The 17,331-nt window shown below is 29.6% G+C and overlaps 2 protein-coding genes across 2 annotated transcripts in view; one reads left to right on the forward strand and one right to left on the reverse strand.

Annotated features, from left to right (window-relative positions):
• The window catches only part of LOC129956478 (uncharacterized), a 70,193-nt gene extending 53,991 nt beyond the window's left edge, over positions 1-16,202 (reverse strand). Inside the window, exon 1 of the mRNA XM_056068379.1 lies at positions 16,136-16,202. Coding sequence (XP_055924354.1) covers positions 16,136-16,153 — 18 coding nt within the window. The 5' untranslated portion in view covers positions 16,154-16,202. The remainder of the gene's footprint in view (positions 1-16,135) is intronic.
• On the forward strand, positions 455-13,026 carry LOC129956477 (putative methyltransferase DDB_G0268948). The gene is made up of 6 exons (XM_056068378.1): positions 455-599; positions 3,936-4,096; positions 5,478-5,694; positions 7,383-7,480; positions 8,408-8,545; positions 12,761-13,026. The coding sequence occupies exons 1-6, from the start codon at positions 486-488 to the stop codon at positions 12,858-12,860; spliced, it is 828 nt and encodes a 275-aa protein (XP_055924353.1). The 5' UTR covers positions 455-485; the 3' UTR covers positions 12,861-13,026.
• Positions 16,203-17,331: the final 1,129 nt, after the last annotated feature.

Raw genomic sequence — 17,331 nt, forward strand, 5'->3', positions numbered from 1 at the left:
GTCAAATTTAAAAAAAGATCAACGAGAAAATACTTCAGAATCTTTAAATCTGTTGACGTAGCTGATTTTCTATTCAATTCTCCACAATTATTTTAAGAAAGTATTCAAGGTTTATGTTGCACTGAAAGTTACACGCTGTTATTTTCGCCAGGTTTATGGCACATCTATTTTGATACATCCCTTCCATTATTTCTGGCAGACTACTCTCTCGTCTTATTATTATCCACGATCCTTACGTAGTCATTAAGAAAAGGAAGCCTTTGGCAATAGAAGTATTCATAGAAGTTGTTTTTTTAATGATGACAAATGTTCCATAAGCAAACTGCCACAGAAGTCTTTGTGAGCTGTTAATTTTATAAACAGTGACTATACAGTTATTTTGAATACAGAGTTGTGTGTTCAATATAGCTAGCTGTATAGCCAATTATTATAAAAAGAACCTGCCACACAAAAATTATCAGACTAGGTACAGCATCCAGACAGCCATGATCTCCAGTCAGCAGTACGAAAGGTTGGATCAGGCCAAAGCTTACAGCAAATTCAGGCCTGAACCACCTCAAGAACTACTGGACATCATTGTCAGCTATCTCAGCGAAGAGGTCAGTGAAATATCTCCTAGATGACATTATTTTTGTCTAACTTGTACTTGTTCACGCACATTATTTTAAAAACTCGTTTGTTATTTAAATGCGTTTGATCCATTTCATAAGAATGGTAATTCCGAAAATTCAATTCTTTCTAATTCTAACAAATTCAATTCTTTGGATTTTTTTTAGTCAAGTTTTAGATATTTTTAAGTAAAAATAATTTAACGCCAATTTTTAAAAAAAATCAACAAACTGTTTCAATGAACAAACTATCTTTTCAGTTCAATGCTGGTATATTTTAAGTCTCTAAAATATAGCAAGAATGACTTTTTCAAATTTTATTTTATCATGTTTAATTAGATAGGAAATTGATCGAATAAAAAGTATCGCTCTCAAAATAGTACAAAAACATTCATGGTAAAATAGTGTAGTACATATTCTTGCATTCTCCAAAATAAGTTAAGGGTTATCACAAAACCTTATAAAATAAAATGATCAGACTTGCATCAATTGTACCTTATTTTTTGCAAGAAATTGATAAGTAGTTCTTAAGTGCATCGCGTACAGTTGAAGATCATCTGAACAGCTTGATTCAAAGTTAAAAATGCACATATTTTTATAACCATACATTGCTGTTCGTTCAGGAACTTAAGATCAGCACTTTTGGTCGATTACTCCGTCAGGAGGTGATACGCAATTAGGATAAATGCATTTCGGAAATTATTATTTAGGCTTTCAGATTCATATCTGCACCATTAGAAGCATTTTCTTTCAGTTGTTTTCTTTTCCTCTGGTCTCCTTCTGAACCATGCAATTTTAACTCGAAATTTGTATATTTATTATTCTTATGGCTAGTTAACATGGAAATAAAGCTTTTAGGAGTGGCACTAAAAATATTTTATTTAATGTTATTGTTTGTTTGTTTGTTTGGGGTTTTCTAGTGCAGGAGCCATGATGTTGACCATGCTATTTAATGTTATTAAATATTGTAACAGAGAAGCAGAAAACAGGGAATTAACCCCCTTACAAGTCTTTTGAAATGCGCCACATTGCCGGTATTTCTATTGGCGCAATTAGCAAGAGTTATCGAGAAGCAAATAATAAACTTGAAACAAATGAATTTAATATGCTGATTCAATTCGTAGCCGAAGTTATATGAATGTTTAAGACGTTGACTGACTAAGATGGAAGATATTGGCAATTATTTAGTTTCGGGCAATACTGTAATAACAAATAACAATTCAATCAATCAAAAGGAATGTCTCAGTTTTTTTCTCATTCACAATCATAGTCCAAAAAATCATAACCTGAAACTATCGATAATATCATTGACTCTATTGATAAAATAATTGAGAGACCTTATTGTAAATCTGACATTTTGAGGAAGCTTCGATTAATATTAAAATTGATGGACGAAATTGCGCAAAAAAAAGCAATGTTAAATATGGATATAATTTATCTTTAAAAGCACTGGAGGTCAGTAATTTAGAAAAACTAAAAATTAAATTAACATTTAAAGTTTCCAATAAATTTATAATTGAAAATTTTATGAAACTAGGGCTGAAATAGTTTATAAAGAAATAATAGAATACATAAAAACATAAATAGACTGCGAGACATTATAAATGAAAAAAAAATCCCATTCTCAAGAATCCGTCAAAATTAACATTAAAAAAAATTCACTAAAATCATCTGAAACTAATGAGAGTGCAAGATTTTAGATTGATTTTTGAACAGGTTGTAGGACTGGAGACATGAAATGCAGTACTGACATGCTACTACAGGAAGCGTATTCTGCTCATTTTAAATTTAGCAATATAAAAATGGATTTCCCTAAATTTATTGAATTGGGACCTCAATATTGTGTCTTAGCTGTTCAAAGTGACACACACTCTGTTTGCATCTGAACTACTAACCAAAACATGAAACTAATGATAGAAAATACTAAATTGAAACAAACAAATAATGAACTAACAAATAATGAAATTCCAGCAGGACAATGCTTCTTGTCATACATCCAAATCCATTCATGGATGATTTAAAAAAGAAAAAGCTAATGTTTTGCCAAGGAAAAATCGAAGTACAGACTTGAACACCATAGAAAAATTTTGAGGTATATTAGCTCGCTAATTTTATACTAAAGTTTTCATTTGGCAATGAACTGGAAAAAAACCATTGTAAAACAATGGTACAATATTTTCAAATTTGAACTTCACAACTTAGCCATTTCAATGGAAAACAGAACTTGAGGTTATAGAAACAATTAGAGAATCAATACCGTATAAATTTTTATAAATATTTTAGACAGTATTATAGTTTATTACAAGTGTATTTTTCATTCATTTCTCACAATTTGTTTAACAATCATTTATTGCATTATTTAAAATTATTGAAATTCAATTGCAATAAATCATGTTGCAATATATTCTTTTAAATGTTTAAATAATAATTAAAACATTTATTTAAAAATTTCCTAAATTAAAAAAGTGGTATAATAATTTCTTAACGGAATGAAATCTTGTGTGCAGCAGTGGATATCAGCACATGTAAACATCGAGGGTAATCAGATTGCGAATGCTTTGGCCAGAGGCACGAAATCTTGTCCAACCTAGTTCCACCATCACACTTGCAGGTTTGGTTTGGTTATTTAGGGTTTTTGGCACAAAAGCCAAATCTGGCTATGCTGCGCCACTCGAATCATCACACTTGCAGATGCGAACACTGTGGCCAGATGTAGACTTATAAATCAGCCCACTAGGAAGTCTTTAATCACCGACTCTGATTTCCCTAGAAATGTAATAACTACACTGGCTAGATTAAGAACAAATCATTATAAGGGAATGAAGATCCTTCCGGATGGGACAAGAACATATATTTACTGCAAGAACTAACCGGAAACTTTCCTCCCTCACTTTTTGAATTTCCATAGACACGACAACAACAATGGAATGAATATCTCAAAACAACTAATAAAGAATTAAGAAATGCAATATTGTCAATGACAATTTTTATTTTTTTAAATTTACAAGTTTTTATTATAACAAAAATAGAATCCCTTCATTTAATTCTTACATTCAACATTTCTGCATTTATATTAAGACTTCGAAAAATTATTTTTATCCTGTACCAATGTATAACAGCGCAACAAAATAATGACAACTGCTGTTAGAATGCGCTTAGTCCTTGTATAAAAAATATGGAACATTTTTGCCAGAAATTTATGAAATCCAATTACATTGTCTCTCATGAAAAAAATTAAACGATTGTCTTGACTGTTATTTCATCATGATCATACAAGAGGAAATAATACGAATTTTGATGTCATTGTGAATACATTTTTTTTTTCAGGTTCCTATGCCTTTCGGCACGGCTGTAGATGTAGGTTGTGGCACTGGACAAAGTACCGTAGTCTTGGCACCCTATTTCCGGTCTGTGATTGGCTGCGATGTCAGTAAGTCACAGATACGAGAGGCTATATTGACAAGAAAAATTGGCAATATAGATTATAGGTAGGATAATTTTTCATGGAAGTTTCCAATGGAATAGTTTGGAGAATAACTTATTTATTTTTCAATAACACTGAATTAATTAAATTTGGAAGGTGTGCATTTATAAATACTACAGGGTATAATTAGAATAAATATGAAGGTATAAATCAATGAATGGTATTAAGAATTTCGTGTAATAATTTTACAATAAATTTATTACTTACAACTCAAAATACAAATCGGCTGAATTATATCAAAGGCTATTATTTCCAAACATTATTTAAAAAATATTTTTTAGTTAAATGATATGTTATATAAGAAAAGGGGTTCATATCTTTCCCTTATATTTCCTCTGATGATTCTGCGGCCAACGAAGCAAGGTAAATGCTCCGTCATGCTCTTCGAATCATTTCATTCATTCAATCCAACCATTCAAAACATAAGGTGTAACGTGCGGCTATCTATTCATTCATAGACCGTCCCAGTTGCTTCTTAATTAAGATTCCCTATTATTTGACCTATAGTTGCTCTTCTGTTAATATGAACAACTTTAAAAAGTATCTTTTCAGCTCAAGCATTCAGTAGCCTATGATAACCATAAGCCTGACGTTGAGACCAGGTTTTCTGCTTGGTAGTCCATTACTAACTACTGCTCTCGAATATTTTACAAGTGCAGCTGTTTTGCTGATACTCGTTCCGACACTCCGAGCACCTAAAATCATCCGGGGTTCCAACTCATTTAAATCATGTTTTTTTGCCCTATCTTCGCAAGCAACACAAAGTAACTGATAGTTCACTTGTCCTGCATTTTCTTTTTGTGACTATCTCGCCCTCTAGAAGCAACACTGTTACGCAATATGCTCATTTTCATAAAACTGTTAGGTGGTTATAATAAAGTAGACGCTCAGTGTATTTATTGGAACATAAGTTATTTCAAACTCAAGAAATATATAATCGGAATCATCACAACTGGCTATTGATTCCAGGGATACCACATCAGTTCAAACATTCAAATTCATCGATACCAGCACGAGGAACTTCCACATCGATGGATTGGTCATGTTTGTGAGGGTGATCTCACTTTGTTTCCTTGGACCCTTCAAACCATTTGATTTGCCTTGTGAATTCTTCCTCTGTAAATACATTCACTAACTTGTTTATGTACCCCATACCAAAAACATTAGAATTCAGGGGACAGATCAATGATGACCATCGGCAAGATGATGCTACAAAATATGTGGAAAGAGTTTAACTACCGAGAGGAAGGTCAATAGCTAAATAAGTTAAACTACCGTCATGTAATCGAGGGAGCACACAGAGCATTTGAGAACTTTACAGTTATGTCTATAGACCATTTATATTTGTAATACAATGCATAATTTTTTTAATGTATACTTTCCAGGGTTGCTCCAGCTGAATGTTTGCCAGTCAGTGATAAGTCCGTCCATTTGCTAACAGCTGCCACTTGTTTTCACTGGTTGGACACAAAAGCCTTTTTCAAAGAGGCAGGCAGAGTGTTAGCACCTGGAGGTGTCTTAGCTATATATTCCTCTCCTGTTATATATCCCATCATAGGAGATGATACCATGGATAATCAGTTGGAATTTCTGACCAATAAGGTAAGTTCTAAGTCACAAATAAGGATTTTTAGATTTGATAAATGATACGGCTTCTAGGATTCGTTTGGATTATGTGAAGGTCATATATTTACTTTTTGCAAATATGATTTAATTATTGGTGTGTATTAGATTCAATGTATTATTTAAAATGTTATAGAGCATTTAAGTATATAGAGAACAAAGTAAATGATCCAAAAATGCAAAAAAAATTCGAAAGATCAATAGTAATAATTCGCAAACGAATGAAGGAAAACAAAACCATATTTTATATGAAGTTATAACATTCAAAAGAGGTGAAAAGATTTGAAGTGAATGAAATGTTGCAATACGGATCTATTTGAATAAATGGAAATGAAATCCTGATAAGACTGTCTTTGTTTGATGTTGATTTCCGAGAAATATCAGCTGTTTCGAATTTAGTATGGCTTCTAAGAGGATTTAAATAGTATAATTTTAGCGAATTACAAGAAAGAAAACTATCGTTTTGTTGCATTGTTTCTTATATTACTTTATTAAATGTTTATAGAAAGATTATCCTGCTTCCTGGAATTGAATAAAAAATGAAATAAATCTGAAATTTGAAGAAGTAATTTTAAAATCATATTATAATAACATAGTATTTGTTTTAAATCAAATGCACACTCAAAAAGGCATCATAAAACTTAACTATACATGCCTTGGAAGATCACAGACAAAAAAGGACCAAGCGATGCATAATTTCAGAGGGTAGTTTGACGTCAAAAGTAGGATAGCCTTAAAAGTTTTTAACCTATAAAGTCGATCGATTTTTCAAGTCTTTGCAGCAAAAAAGACTTTTAATGATGTTCGGCATTTTGAGATGCATTTCCTTCCAGAACGACATTACATGAGAAAGGCAGAACTTTTAACTGGAAACGACGGGCTTATATTAAGTTATTATATTATTCATCAAAGCTTCGATAGTGGAGTAAATATTTAATCACTGAATTCAATTTTCAAATTTAAATTCGGAATATGTTTCAAGCAAACATAGACATCTATTGATTTTGAGTAGAGATTTTAAAGCTGTTTGTATACCATGATGCAATCCTGGTAACGCCATATAAAACTGTCTTTCCATAATATTCGTATGGACCCCCGTAGAAGAAATGTACGAGTTACAATGTTAAAATATCCCCAAGCAAAAAATTAGCAATTTAAAATGTCATACACATTTAAATTAATAAGTATCAAAACTTTTCTTCAGATACGCCTTCCACTAAATTAAATAATTAAACATTTCAGAAACACTCTTTGTACGAAACTTGACGAATTTTTCAATGAAGCTAAGAAGGTTTCCAAGCAATTTAAAATTATCTTTAAATATGCCATATTTCCAAGCATAGTTCCAAGATTATCCAATGTCGAAAAAATTATCTTTACTTCACGATATCGTCATTAAGTAAGATAATTTTTTCCCATTTGGTTGGTAATGGTATTAAATACTTTTCCAAAAAAAGACTAGTTCTGCTTTCAGAACAAGTTAAATGTATTGACAGTACTAATGAGAGTAAAATGAAATACAAAAAATAGCAATGAAAAAGACTGAATATATTGTTGTTTCCAAAAAAAATGTTGAAAAAAAAAACCTTGCCTTGATTAGTTGAATCTCACAGACTGCCTTATTTAAAAGTGTCTTCAGAAGTTAATATTATGAATTTATTTTTCAGTTTCTGTATGACGACCTCAAACCATACAGATCGTCCAAAGTGCAGCAAGTATTCGAACAATACAACAATATCGAATTCCCATTCGACAATGTCGTAAGGTAAAGTACCAATTACAGCATTCTATTCCTCCTATAAACTTTTGCAGCAAAGCACTGCAAGTCGTATGAGGTAAAATTTAATTCATTTAGCAGCGTCACCTCAATCGGAAATGAACTAATAAAAAATTTTATTGGTTCAATTTCTATTCAAGCCTGAGCAGCAAGGTCCGGCACTAAGCAAAACATGGGAACGCAATTACCTGCTCAGTGTATTCCCACTTGATAATTTCTTTTAATCTTGCCAGATGTAAAACCATATACTTGGCACAGCATGGCCAAAAATGGCTCTTGCGCCAAAAAACCAACCAACCCACTGGATAATAATGTGATCTCAATACCGAGTTTATACCTCACAATATAAATACCCTAAGAGCTTCTAATATGTGCATTATTTTCCAAGATACAAATCAATGAAATAATTTTTATTAATTTTTGGAATGATAAGTTTAAAAATTTTGATTCCACAGAGTTAATGAATAATTTTAAATTACTCACAAAAAATAACTAGAAATGCGAATCTTCATTTCCCAAATAAACCATAAAAGATTTTATAGAATGCAATTAGTTAGAAATCTGAAGATCCCCTTTTTCTTGAACAATAAAAAACAGGTGAAAACAAGCTGTGTATTTTTCTTAATGTCATAGGAAAGAAGTCTCCAAGGTCATGAAAGAAACAAATTTTGCAGCAAAATCGACAGTTTCTGGGCTAGAATATTCTCATGCGAATTGTAATCCAATAAAAAGGTTTAGAACCCTTACTTTGAAGGAATCGTAAAGCACATATATTTCAAAGAATTGGAGTTCCGAGATTAACCATTGAAGAATACATCTTTCTTATTGAGCCTTATTTTTATGCGATGTCAGATCATGCCAAAAGAATTGATAACCGATTGCTTTTCTTTTTTCTCTTCCTTTCATAATGTATAGAATACAAAACATTGGCCAAACATACATAGGAACAGCGGCAGATGCGGCCGGATACATCAAATCCATGTCCACCTTCCAGAATTTAAGGGCCGTCAATTCTTTGAAGGCAGACCAATTATTACAGGATTACGAGGACAGGTGAGATTTAGATTAGTATATTAATCTTAAAGAAAACGCTCGTTTTGGTTTAAAAAATACATAAACATGGGTTTATTGAGTCGACATTGAGAGGCTGGGTTTATATTAAAAATTTGGCTTATTTTATAGTAATTTATTTTTAAAATCGCATTTAATAGAAGTTTTCTACTTTTTTTTCGAAAAAGTAACAACCCATCTATTGAAATGTATATTGCATATACTCGTACATCTTCATCAAATCCTTATAAGAGCTGATATTAACTGATAACAGTTTATCGAACTAAATTTGAGAATGCAAGAGCAAAATGTAGGAGAAAATATCAAAAATTAGTAATTTTGTTCCAATGTTCAATAATTCATTTTCTATCAAGTTACAAACAAAGCATTTCCTGTCAAGTTACATACAGATTTCGTTAGAAATGGTCAAACAAATCTTCGGGTTTATTAGTTGATAACAATTTGTAAATGACTTATCTGTAAAATAAACATTATTTTCACTTTTAAGAACTTTAAGACAGATTTATACGTGCACCAGCCACCATGAACACGGAGTCTTCGACCAGCGGGGTTCGAACTCACAAGCTAAGGGATACGAATCCAACGCCCTATTAATCATGCTATCCCAGTTCATCATTTTTGAAAACGAAATTTATCTCAAGGTAATTTGATGAAACGAATTTTGATAACTGGTAATTTCAAATGGAAGCTGTATGAGATCAGCATGATTTTAAATGAATGCTACAGAAAAACCAAATCAGAAGCAAAAGACATCCAGTGGAGGAAAAAGAAAGGAAGTGTACATCACTTAATGTATAACGTATAGTAGATTTGCACTTGGAATGCATTAGACAAACAAGAGAAATCTAGAGTAGTTTCTTACTTTTGAAAGAAAAGGCATTGCTAGCCATCTATATCCAAGAAAGAAATTGACGTAAATGAAAAAAATAAAGGTGTACTAAGTGAAATCTGATGAAACCAATCGTTCAGAAATGACGGATACCATGTGCCATTATATGTCACTAAACATTAAATACATTTCAAAGCAGTCATTGTTCTACTTAATTTGCTAATCTTATTAAAGTGAAATTTAAATTCAAATCTTATCACCATAGACAGACTGGATATAATAAAAGCGAGTGTAAATTTTGACAGCAAAACAAGTTGCCAGTGTCAAAACAGAAGATGAAAAATTTGACATTTTTTTTAATTAATGACTGTTCAAAGATAAAACTGATAATTTAAAGAATAAAGATTGTTGTTTTGGGTTTTATGGTGCGCAAAATGCATTGTGCAAAGCATATTAATAAATAATGAAAAGTATCTCATTGAACTTATGGAATCGAAGATTACTATTAATACAAGAGTAGTCAAATTTGGTTACCAAAATTTAGTTACATAAATGTGAAAAAAAAAATGAAAGATAAACTTTTGTTTCCTATTATTTTATTTAAATCTTAGGTACTATGTACTTTCTCTCAAAATATTTTAACATGCCGAGTTTACAGTAAAATTTCCTTTGCATCCTACGTAAAGTACCGCTGTGTTTCGTATATAACTTATTGTTATATCAAGAGATGTCATTTTCTATGATTAATTTGTCTCTAAAGAAATGTCACAACCAAACTTATACCAATACGTCGAAGAGAACATTAAAAGATGAAATACAAAATTCAGACTCTTTAAACTGTAATAAAATTAGTGGAACCTCAATTGAGCAAAGTAACACAAGGAAAGCCATCCTGGTTTAATGACTGCAAAAATACCCATTTGCCACTGAATACTAAGCGGTACATATATAATTGTCCTAGAAGTCTAAAATAAGTTGAATGCAGATCATGGCAGAAAATGTCATCATGGCAGAAAAATGAAGCTTGGACTTTTCTGAAAACCTCAAAGAATGCAAATTTAACAAATTACAATTGAATATTTAAACTGAAAAAGGATAGTGTTAATAAAGGCACAAAGCAAGATTAGTTTTCTACAAATAATAATAAATAGTTGTGCATGCTAAACAAATCAATATATGGTTTGAAGAAATCTTCAAAATACTGAATTACAGTTTCAATAAATTAGTTTTCTACAAATAACAATAAATGGGTGTGCAGACTCAACAAATCAATATATGGTTTGAAACAATCATGAAAATGCTGGAATGACAGTTTCAATGAATTAGCACTTTATCTTAGATACAGGCCCAAATCAAATTACTGTTAGCAGCAAGATTTATACAGTAAAATAACTAATAACAACAAAATGTTTATTTCTCCATATATGAATGATATTATTATTGGAATTGATGAAAATCACATAAACATGAAGCAGCAACTCTGTGAAGAGTTTGAGTTAAAAAATTTGGGATTTTGAAATATTTTCATAGATTAAATATAAGATATAAAAAAGTAAATAATATAATTGAATTTTTTCATAGAACTTACATTTGTAACATAATAAAGAGATTTGACGTGGAGGGAAATTCCAATTTCAATTGAAATATAAAACTGTAAAAATATTCAAACAAAAAAAGAATAAACAAAGTTATTATAAAGAGTTGTTTAATTTGTATAATGATTCAAACAAAATGTATGCTTTGCTGTCAATTATTTTAAATTTCAAAATAAAGGTAATGACACAAAATGGAAATATTTGAAATGAGATTTTACATTATTTGAAAGGAGTCACTTGACAATAAGTTTGGAAAAAGTCTAAAAAAGAAAAAAGGTCTATACTTTGGAAAAGGGCCAACAAAAAAAAATCATGAATATGTTGATGCTAAGTAGCTAATGATATAAAAGACAAATATCTGAATATCTTTTTAAAATGTTCTACTCTAGTGCAACAGACTACAAAAAAGTGAGCCACTATACTTTTATTGAGTACTAAATCAGAATATATTGCATGAAGTTAAATTTTTACTGAATGAAGCTTTGCAACTCTGAAATATTCCATAAAGCTTAATTAGAATGGAAAATAAAAGATCCATGAAGCTGTTAAAAACAATATAGAATGCTGAAATTCGACAAAATATCTTGAAACCTAAAGAACAAAGCAAATGTATATATACTACCATTTTTGTCATGAGAGAAAATAAATAAAAAAAATAAATTCTGCTACTTTATATTTTAATTTCATAAATATTAAATCATAGCAAATGCATTAACTAAAAAAGAATTTAAAGATAAGCTTTTGAAATTTTTCTGCACTAGATAGATTTAAAAACCAAATGAAAGGGTTTGATTGAGCAGAAGTGTTAGAAATGGATAAAAAACTTTTAGTTTCATTAATTAGTAACAATTTTTAAATTAACTGAACTATACAATAACTACTGCTTGTACTACAAACTTCTATGAACTTTCACTTTTAGTGGTCTAAGGTTTTCATATCATCTGTATATTTAAATTGTAGTTTATTTCTTATTAGTCTAAATTACTGAAATCAATAAATAGTTAGATTTGACTAAAACTGGCCATAATACTTGATTAAATATAGATGTAAATTCAGTAATAGTTTTAAATAATTTTACAAACTTTATTAATGTTATAATTTACAAAAGTGCACTTCCTTCAGAAGAATTTTAGAAAATTATTCGTAATTTCTATCTGAAAGACAAACTTAAAAAAAAAAATAATAATAAATAAATCCCACGATTATTTGTTTTTATCAATATTCTGGCCTATCAGGTTCAAATTATTCTTTCTCAATTTTTCAGTTACATCTGTTGTTCATTCAGCAAATTCTGCTTCTTTGCTGATTCTATTTAAAAGTTTATACAGCTGACAAGCATAATCTGACTAGCATAATATCAGCATAATACAAGCGCATGCTTGAATATAATTTTAGTTATTGAATCTGATGTTGCATGAACAAAATTATGTTTTATACAGTCAAATTCTAAGGAAAACAAACAGAATTAACAGAAAATAAAATTAAAAAAATAATAGGAAAATGTTAGGCGAAACTTTTTATTAGTATGAATTAGTATTTAATAAGGTAAGTATATAAATACAACACTTTATGAAACTACATAATATGAAACAAGTTCTACAAAAAAAAAAAAAAAAAAAAAAAACTTCCCTCTAAAAAATTTCTAAAAGTAGTGAAAAAAAAACTATTCTTCATGTTTGTGCAGTCTTTTGCTAGTATGCAAATCTAGCACAGTATTAAAACAAATGCTATGAGTAATTCTTCCTAAATTTAATCTGGTTGTTCTATTTTCAGCATCATGGATATCCTGAAAGCTAATACAAGTCCTGAACTCACACCACTACTTTACAAGAAGGATTATTTTCTGATTATATGCCGTAATGATGAAATCTAAAACTTGAAATGGCAAAAAAAAAACCCAAGAAAATTTTAATGTAAAATCGCATTTGTAGCAAAACTCTTAATTTTGTATTGTTTATTACTTGCTATGAAACAAAGATTAAAAGTGTGTTTTCACAATTCTTTGAAATTGATAGCTCCTGTTAAAATAATAAATGCATATGTGGAAAAGTTATTTTTGCTAAATTATTATGCAAGTGGTTTTTAGTTCCTTCAATATATAAGTCAAAGGCAGTTCATGTACACAAGTAATCAAGATATAAATACCTCTGAAAACACTTTCTTTTTTAACTTATAAAAAGATTCTAACCTTTACTAAGTAATTCATTAAAAAATTCAGACCTTTCAATTATAATCTCACACTGAGAATGGTTCCACAATAGTCTATAAAAGCTGAGATTTTATCAATTCCAAAAAGTAATGAATTTAAAGGCCTTATTTTAAAAATTTGATCGATATAACAGTACAACAGGTTCCAGCAAAGTTTCGAAACAGGTTAATTTTCAACAAAATATGCAACACTTTAAATGACAAAACTTTTATAGGAATAATTTTTACAGACTGGTTCTTCAAATATATACTGAAAATGCCAAATTAAAATCTGGAACATTTTCAATCTTGAGAACTGAAGAAAACTAGAATCCAAGATTAAAAATTATATTAGTAAAGATTATATAAATATATATTTTAGGCAAGTCACTCTAAAAGTTATTTCTTTATGTTGGAACCTCATAACAATTTCACATGGATGATTAATATCAAGTAAATCTTCAAAAATCCATTAAAAATTTCAGTTATTAAATTCTGTGACATTTTTTCATCATCAGAAACAAGGGGGAAAATTTACAATGAATCTTTTAGGATATCAAACGGAATTTTACAATCTTTTAAGGCTTTTTTTTTTTTTATAAAGGCTTTTAACCTTTTATGTTTTAAGCACTCAAAAAAGATATAAGTTGATACATATTTAATGGGAAATATTTCACATCGGAGAACAGCAAAATTTTTTTCAGGATCAACAAATCAAGCATTCGTTTTAGAGAAAGATATCCAAAAGTGTCTACATTTAATAGTAAATAGTCCAATTATCATCATTGACTATAATAAATATAATAAACACAAGGGAGAAATGTTCTTAAAATGTGGCATGCAGACAAACAATCTTTAAACTTGCTACTCAATGGGCAAATACAAACAAACATCTTTGTATTTATTTAATCAACGGCAAAAATATAATTGATTAATAACCTTTATATATATATATAAAGCTAATATACGAGGCACAGAAATCAATCATTACTTATTACTAAATGGCAATAGTCAAATGTAAACAGTATTCAATGCATCGTCAATTCATGAAATTAGAGAATATTTTTTTAATTGCTCCAGAAAGAACTCAATGCATATCAAATTTTCATTCACTTAGAGGAAAGATGCCACAAAGGAAATCCAGAAATAAGCAATCATAAAAAGAAATTTCATTCACTCAGAGATGACATAGAAGAAATATAGAAATAGGCGTCAAGCAGAAAATGTACAGCATGAATATAGGCTTATTCATCATCCAATGAGTAAAAGCAATGAAATTACCTGTAAAAATTGATGACCATATCTACAAAACTATATTTCACAAAAATGATTTGTGCATTATTTTAGGATTTTTTAAAAAATAGCTTTTTTTTAATGATATTAATTTCAATTGCATATGTTTGTTTGTTTTTTAATTTTTAAGTAAAATACACAATCTACAATAAAAATAATATGAAGTTATATGTTAGTGATTTATACTGCTGGGAAGTTAGGCTTTGCCAGTGATCTTTGAAATAATGATCAATTCCTTTATTTCAGAGTATATGCATTCTTTCATTTCAACCCACAGTGATTCAATTAAATTTATTTTTTTCAGTTGTTTGAAGTTTTTTAAATGCTTTTCATATTGATGGTTTAACAGTCTAAAAAGTCAATCTAGGTGAATAAGCTGATCACCAAAGTGGAAAGTTGAATTTAAGTACTTCTTACTATACCTTTTTAAGAAAGCATCTGCCTTAGTCAGTAAATACAAATAATCAGAATAAAGGAATGAAGGTATGATAAATAGATAAAAGAATTTCTCGCAAACACTCGCAGAATGAATGAAAGTACTAAATAAAGGAAGGTACCAAATATAGTCATAAATGAATTTCTCACAAACACTAATTAGAATGAAATCATAAGAAAATATTTTAAAATGAACAGCTTCAAGTTGCTGATAATAATTTATCAATAATCATGTGAAGAATAGTAAAATTTATAAACACTAGGAACAGAACTGTAAATGTCAACATTGTTTTAATATTCTTTTCCAGAGATGATTTTTTTTCCCCCCAATGAGCATCTGTTAATACTTCAAATATTTCTATCTTATTTTTAATGTGGACAAAATATGCCAATGAGACATTCTTATGAAAATTATAGCTCCAAGTCTTATTTGCAATCAACAACCAGATATTTAGAATATATCACAAAAGATACTGCAAGAGCTTCATTTTTATATGAACTCTAGCATAACACACAACATTTATATCAAAAATAGATTTGGAAACAAATATTTAGAACATATCAGCTTGGATAAGAATAAAAGAGTAATTTTTATTACCTCTCTGTAGTTAATTTTTTTTATATTTAATTCCTAAATACAAGCATAAAATTATCCATTTGTGTAAAATTATATAATTTAAATATACTTTTATCACAATTAAGTAATAGGCAAATATTTTTCCCAAAACTTTTTCTGCATTTTGAAAAGTTTTTCCCTCCTCTAAGCCTCTTTTTTTTAAAAAAAAATATTAGTTTTTTGGAAATATACTACAACAATAACAAGACAATTTTCCTGAGTCCATCAAAACAACAAACACATTCTATATCATACATTTTTGTACGATATAAGAATGCTTCTTGAAATTATTGAAAAAATGGTGAAGAATGCAATCGGTACAATAAGAGCCAATAATTTAAATCGAAACGCAAAGTACCACTTTCCTTGGAACCACTTATAACTACTTTACTTGGAAGCTGCTTTGATACAAACACAGTTCATAGATATATGGTAATATCTGCGTATCATAATGAACTATTAAATCCATTAACCGAGGAAAGGGTCTATCACATAGTTCCTTTGTGCAAAGAATAGGTTTGGAAATTATTTTTCTCATTTCATACATATTCTCTAAACGCATAATTTATTGAATACATTTCTATGTAAGATATGAAAAGCATCATTTGTCAACATACAGGAAAAAGCTGTTTCATCTTGAAAAAAAAATTACTCACGGCAGTACAGAGGTAAAGAGAAAGCCGTTTAGGCTTCTGATTGATTTGAATTTTGAAAGCTTTGCTCACTTCAGTTCCTTTAATTCATTATTATTCAAAGCTACATTATGAAAAGATTTTAGAATTACTATCGGATAAAATATTTAAATAAAAAAAGAAAGAAAAGAAAGAGAAGAATGATTTAAATATTAAAATCAGAAAAAGGCAAAGCCTTGGAAGTGAAGAAATTTCATCACGATTAATTTCTTTTTATCATGTGAGAAAATGACGTTTTGTTTAGGAAGTTTCGAAGCTCGAAATCGCGAAGGTAATGAATAAAGCATAAATGATAATTTTCATCATCATCTTTTAATCGCATATTTTTACCTGCTTTTACGAGTATTGTATTATTATTATGTATTCTTCTTTGAAAGCAGATACGTTTATAAAAGGTTGGCCTATTTCTACTGGTATTGCTTTATTATTACGTATGTTTCTTTCCTGCCCACTTTTTGAGTGATTACTGCAACTGAAAAACATACATAATTTGGTTGAATAAATAAAGCTTATTGGGAGCTTTGATGCATCTGCTAGAACGTGTAAATTCGCATTCGGTAGCTTCAGGGGTGGAGGAAGTGTAAGAAAAATCGTCCTTACATATAGTTTCATTTTGAATACTTTTATTCTCGCTCTTTGTGAGAGAATCGTTTTCATTAATGTTTAATTCTAGTGGAAAAATTCGCTGCACAGGTCTCAGAGAATCATCAAACTGTCTTTTTACTTTAACGGTGTGAATTTTTCCGTCACACCTGGTAACACATCTACCACTATCGCCAAAGGCCAATTCAATCGTTTTTTACTGTCGTCTCCTATTAATACAACTTCACGAATCTTGGGTTCGTGAATGTTTTTTTTTCTAATTTTTTTTTTTTTTTGAATTAATAAATTCGAATATTCTTTTCGGAAACGAAGTCTTAAATCTTTCAGCAACTTAGTTCTATATCTTATCCTTTTTCTTAAACGTTGGGTCTCTTATGTCTATATCATTAGTTCTAAAATTTCGATTCTCAATTAAAAACATGGAAGGAGTAAAGGAATAAGATCATCGGAATTTTCAGAGATATAAGTTAGGGGACGCGAATTTATAACAAACTCGCAGTCACATAACACAGTCTCGA

This window comes from Argiope bruennichi, chromosome 11 (genome assembly GCF_947563725.1).
Source record: "Argiope bruennichi chromosome 11, qqArgBrue1.1, whole genome shotgun sequence".
Classification (NCBI taxonomy): Eukaryota; Metazoa; Arthropoda; class Arachnida; order Araneae; family Araneidae; genus Argiope; species Argiope bruennichi.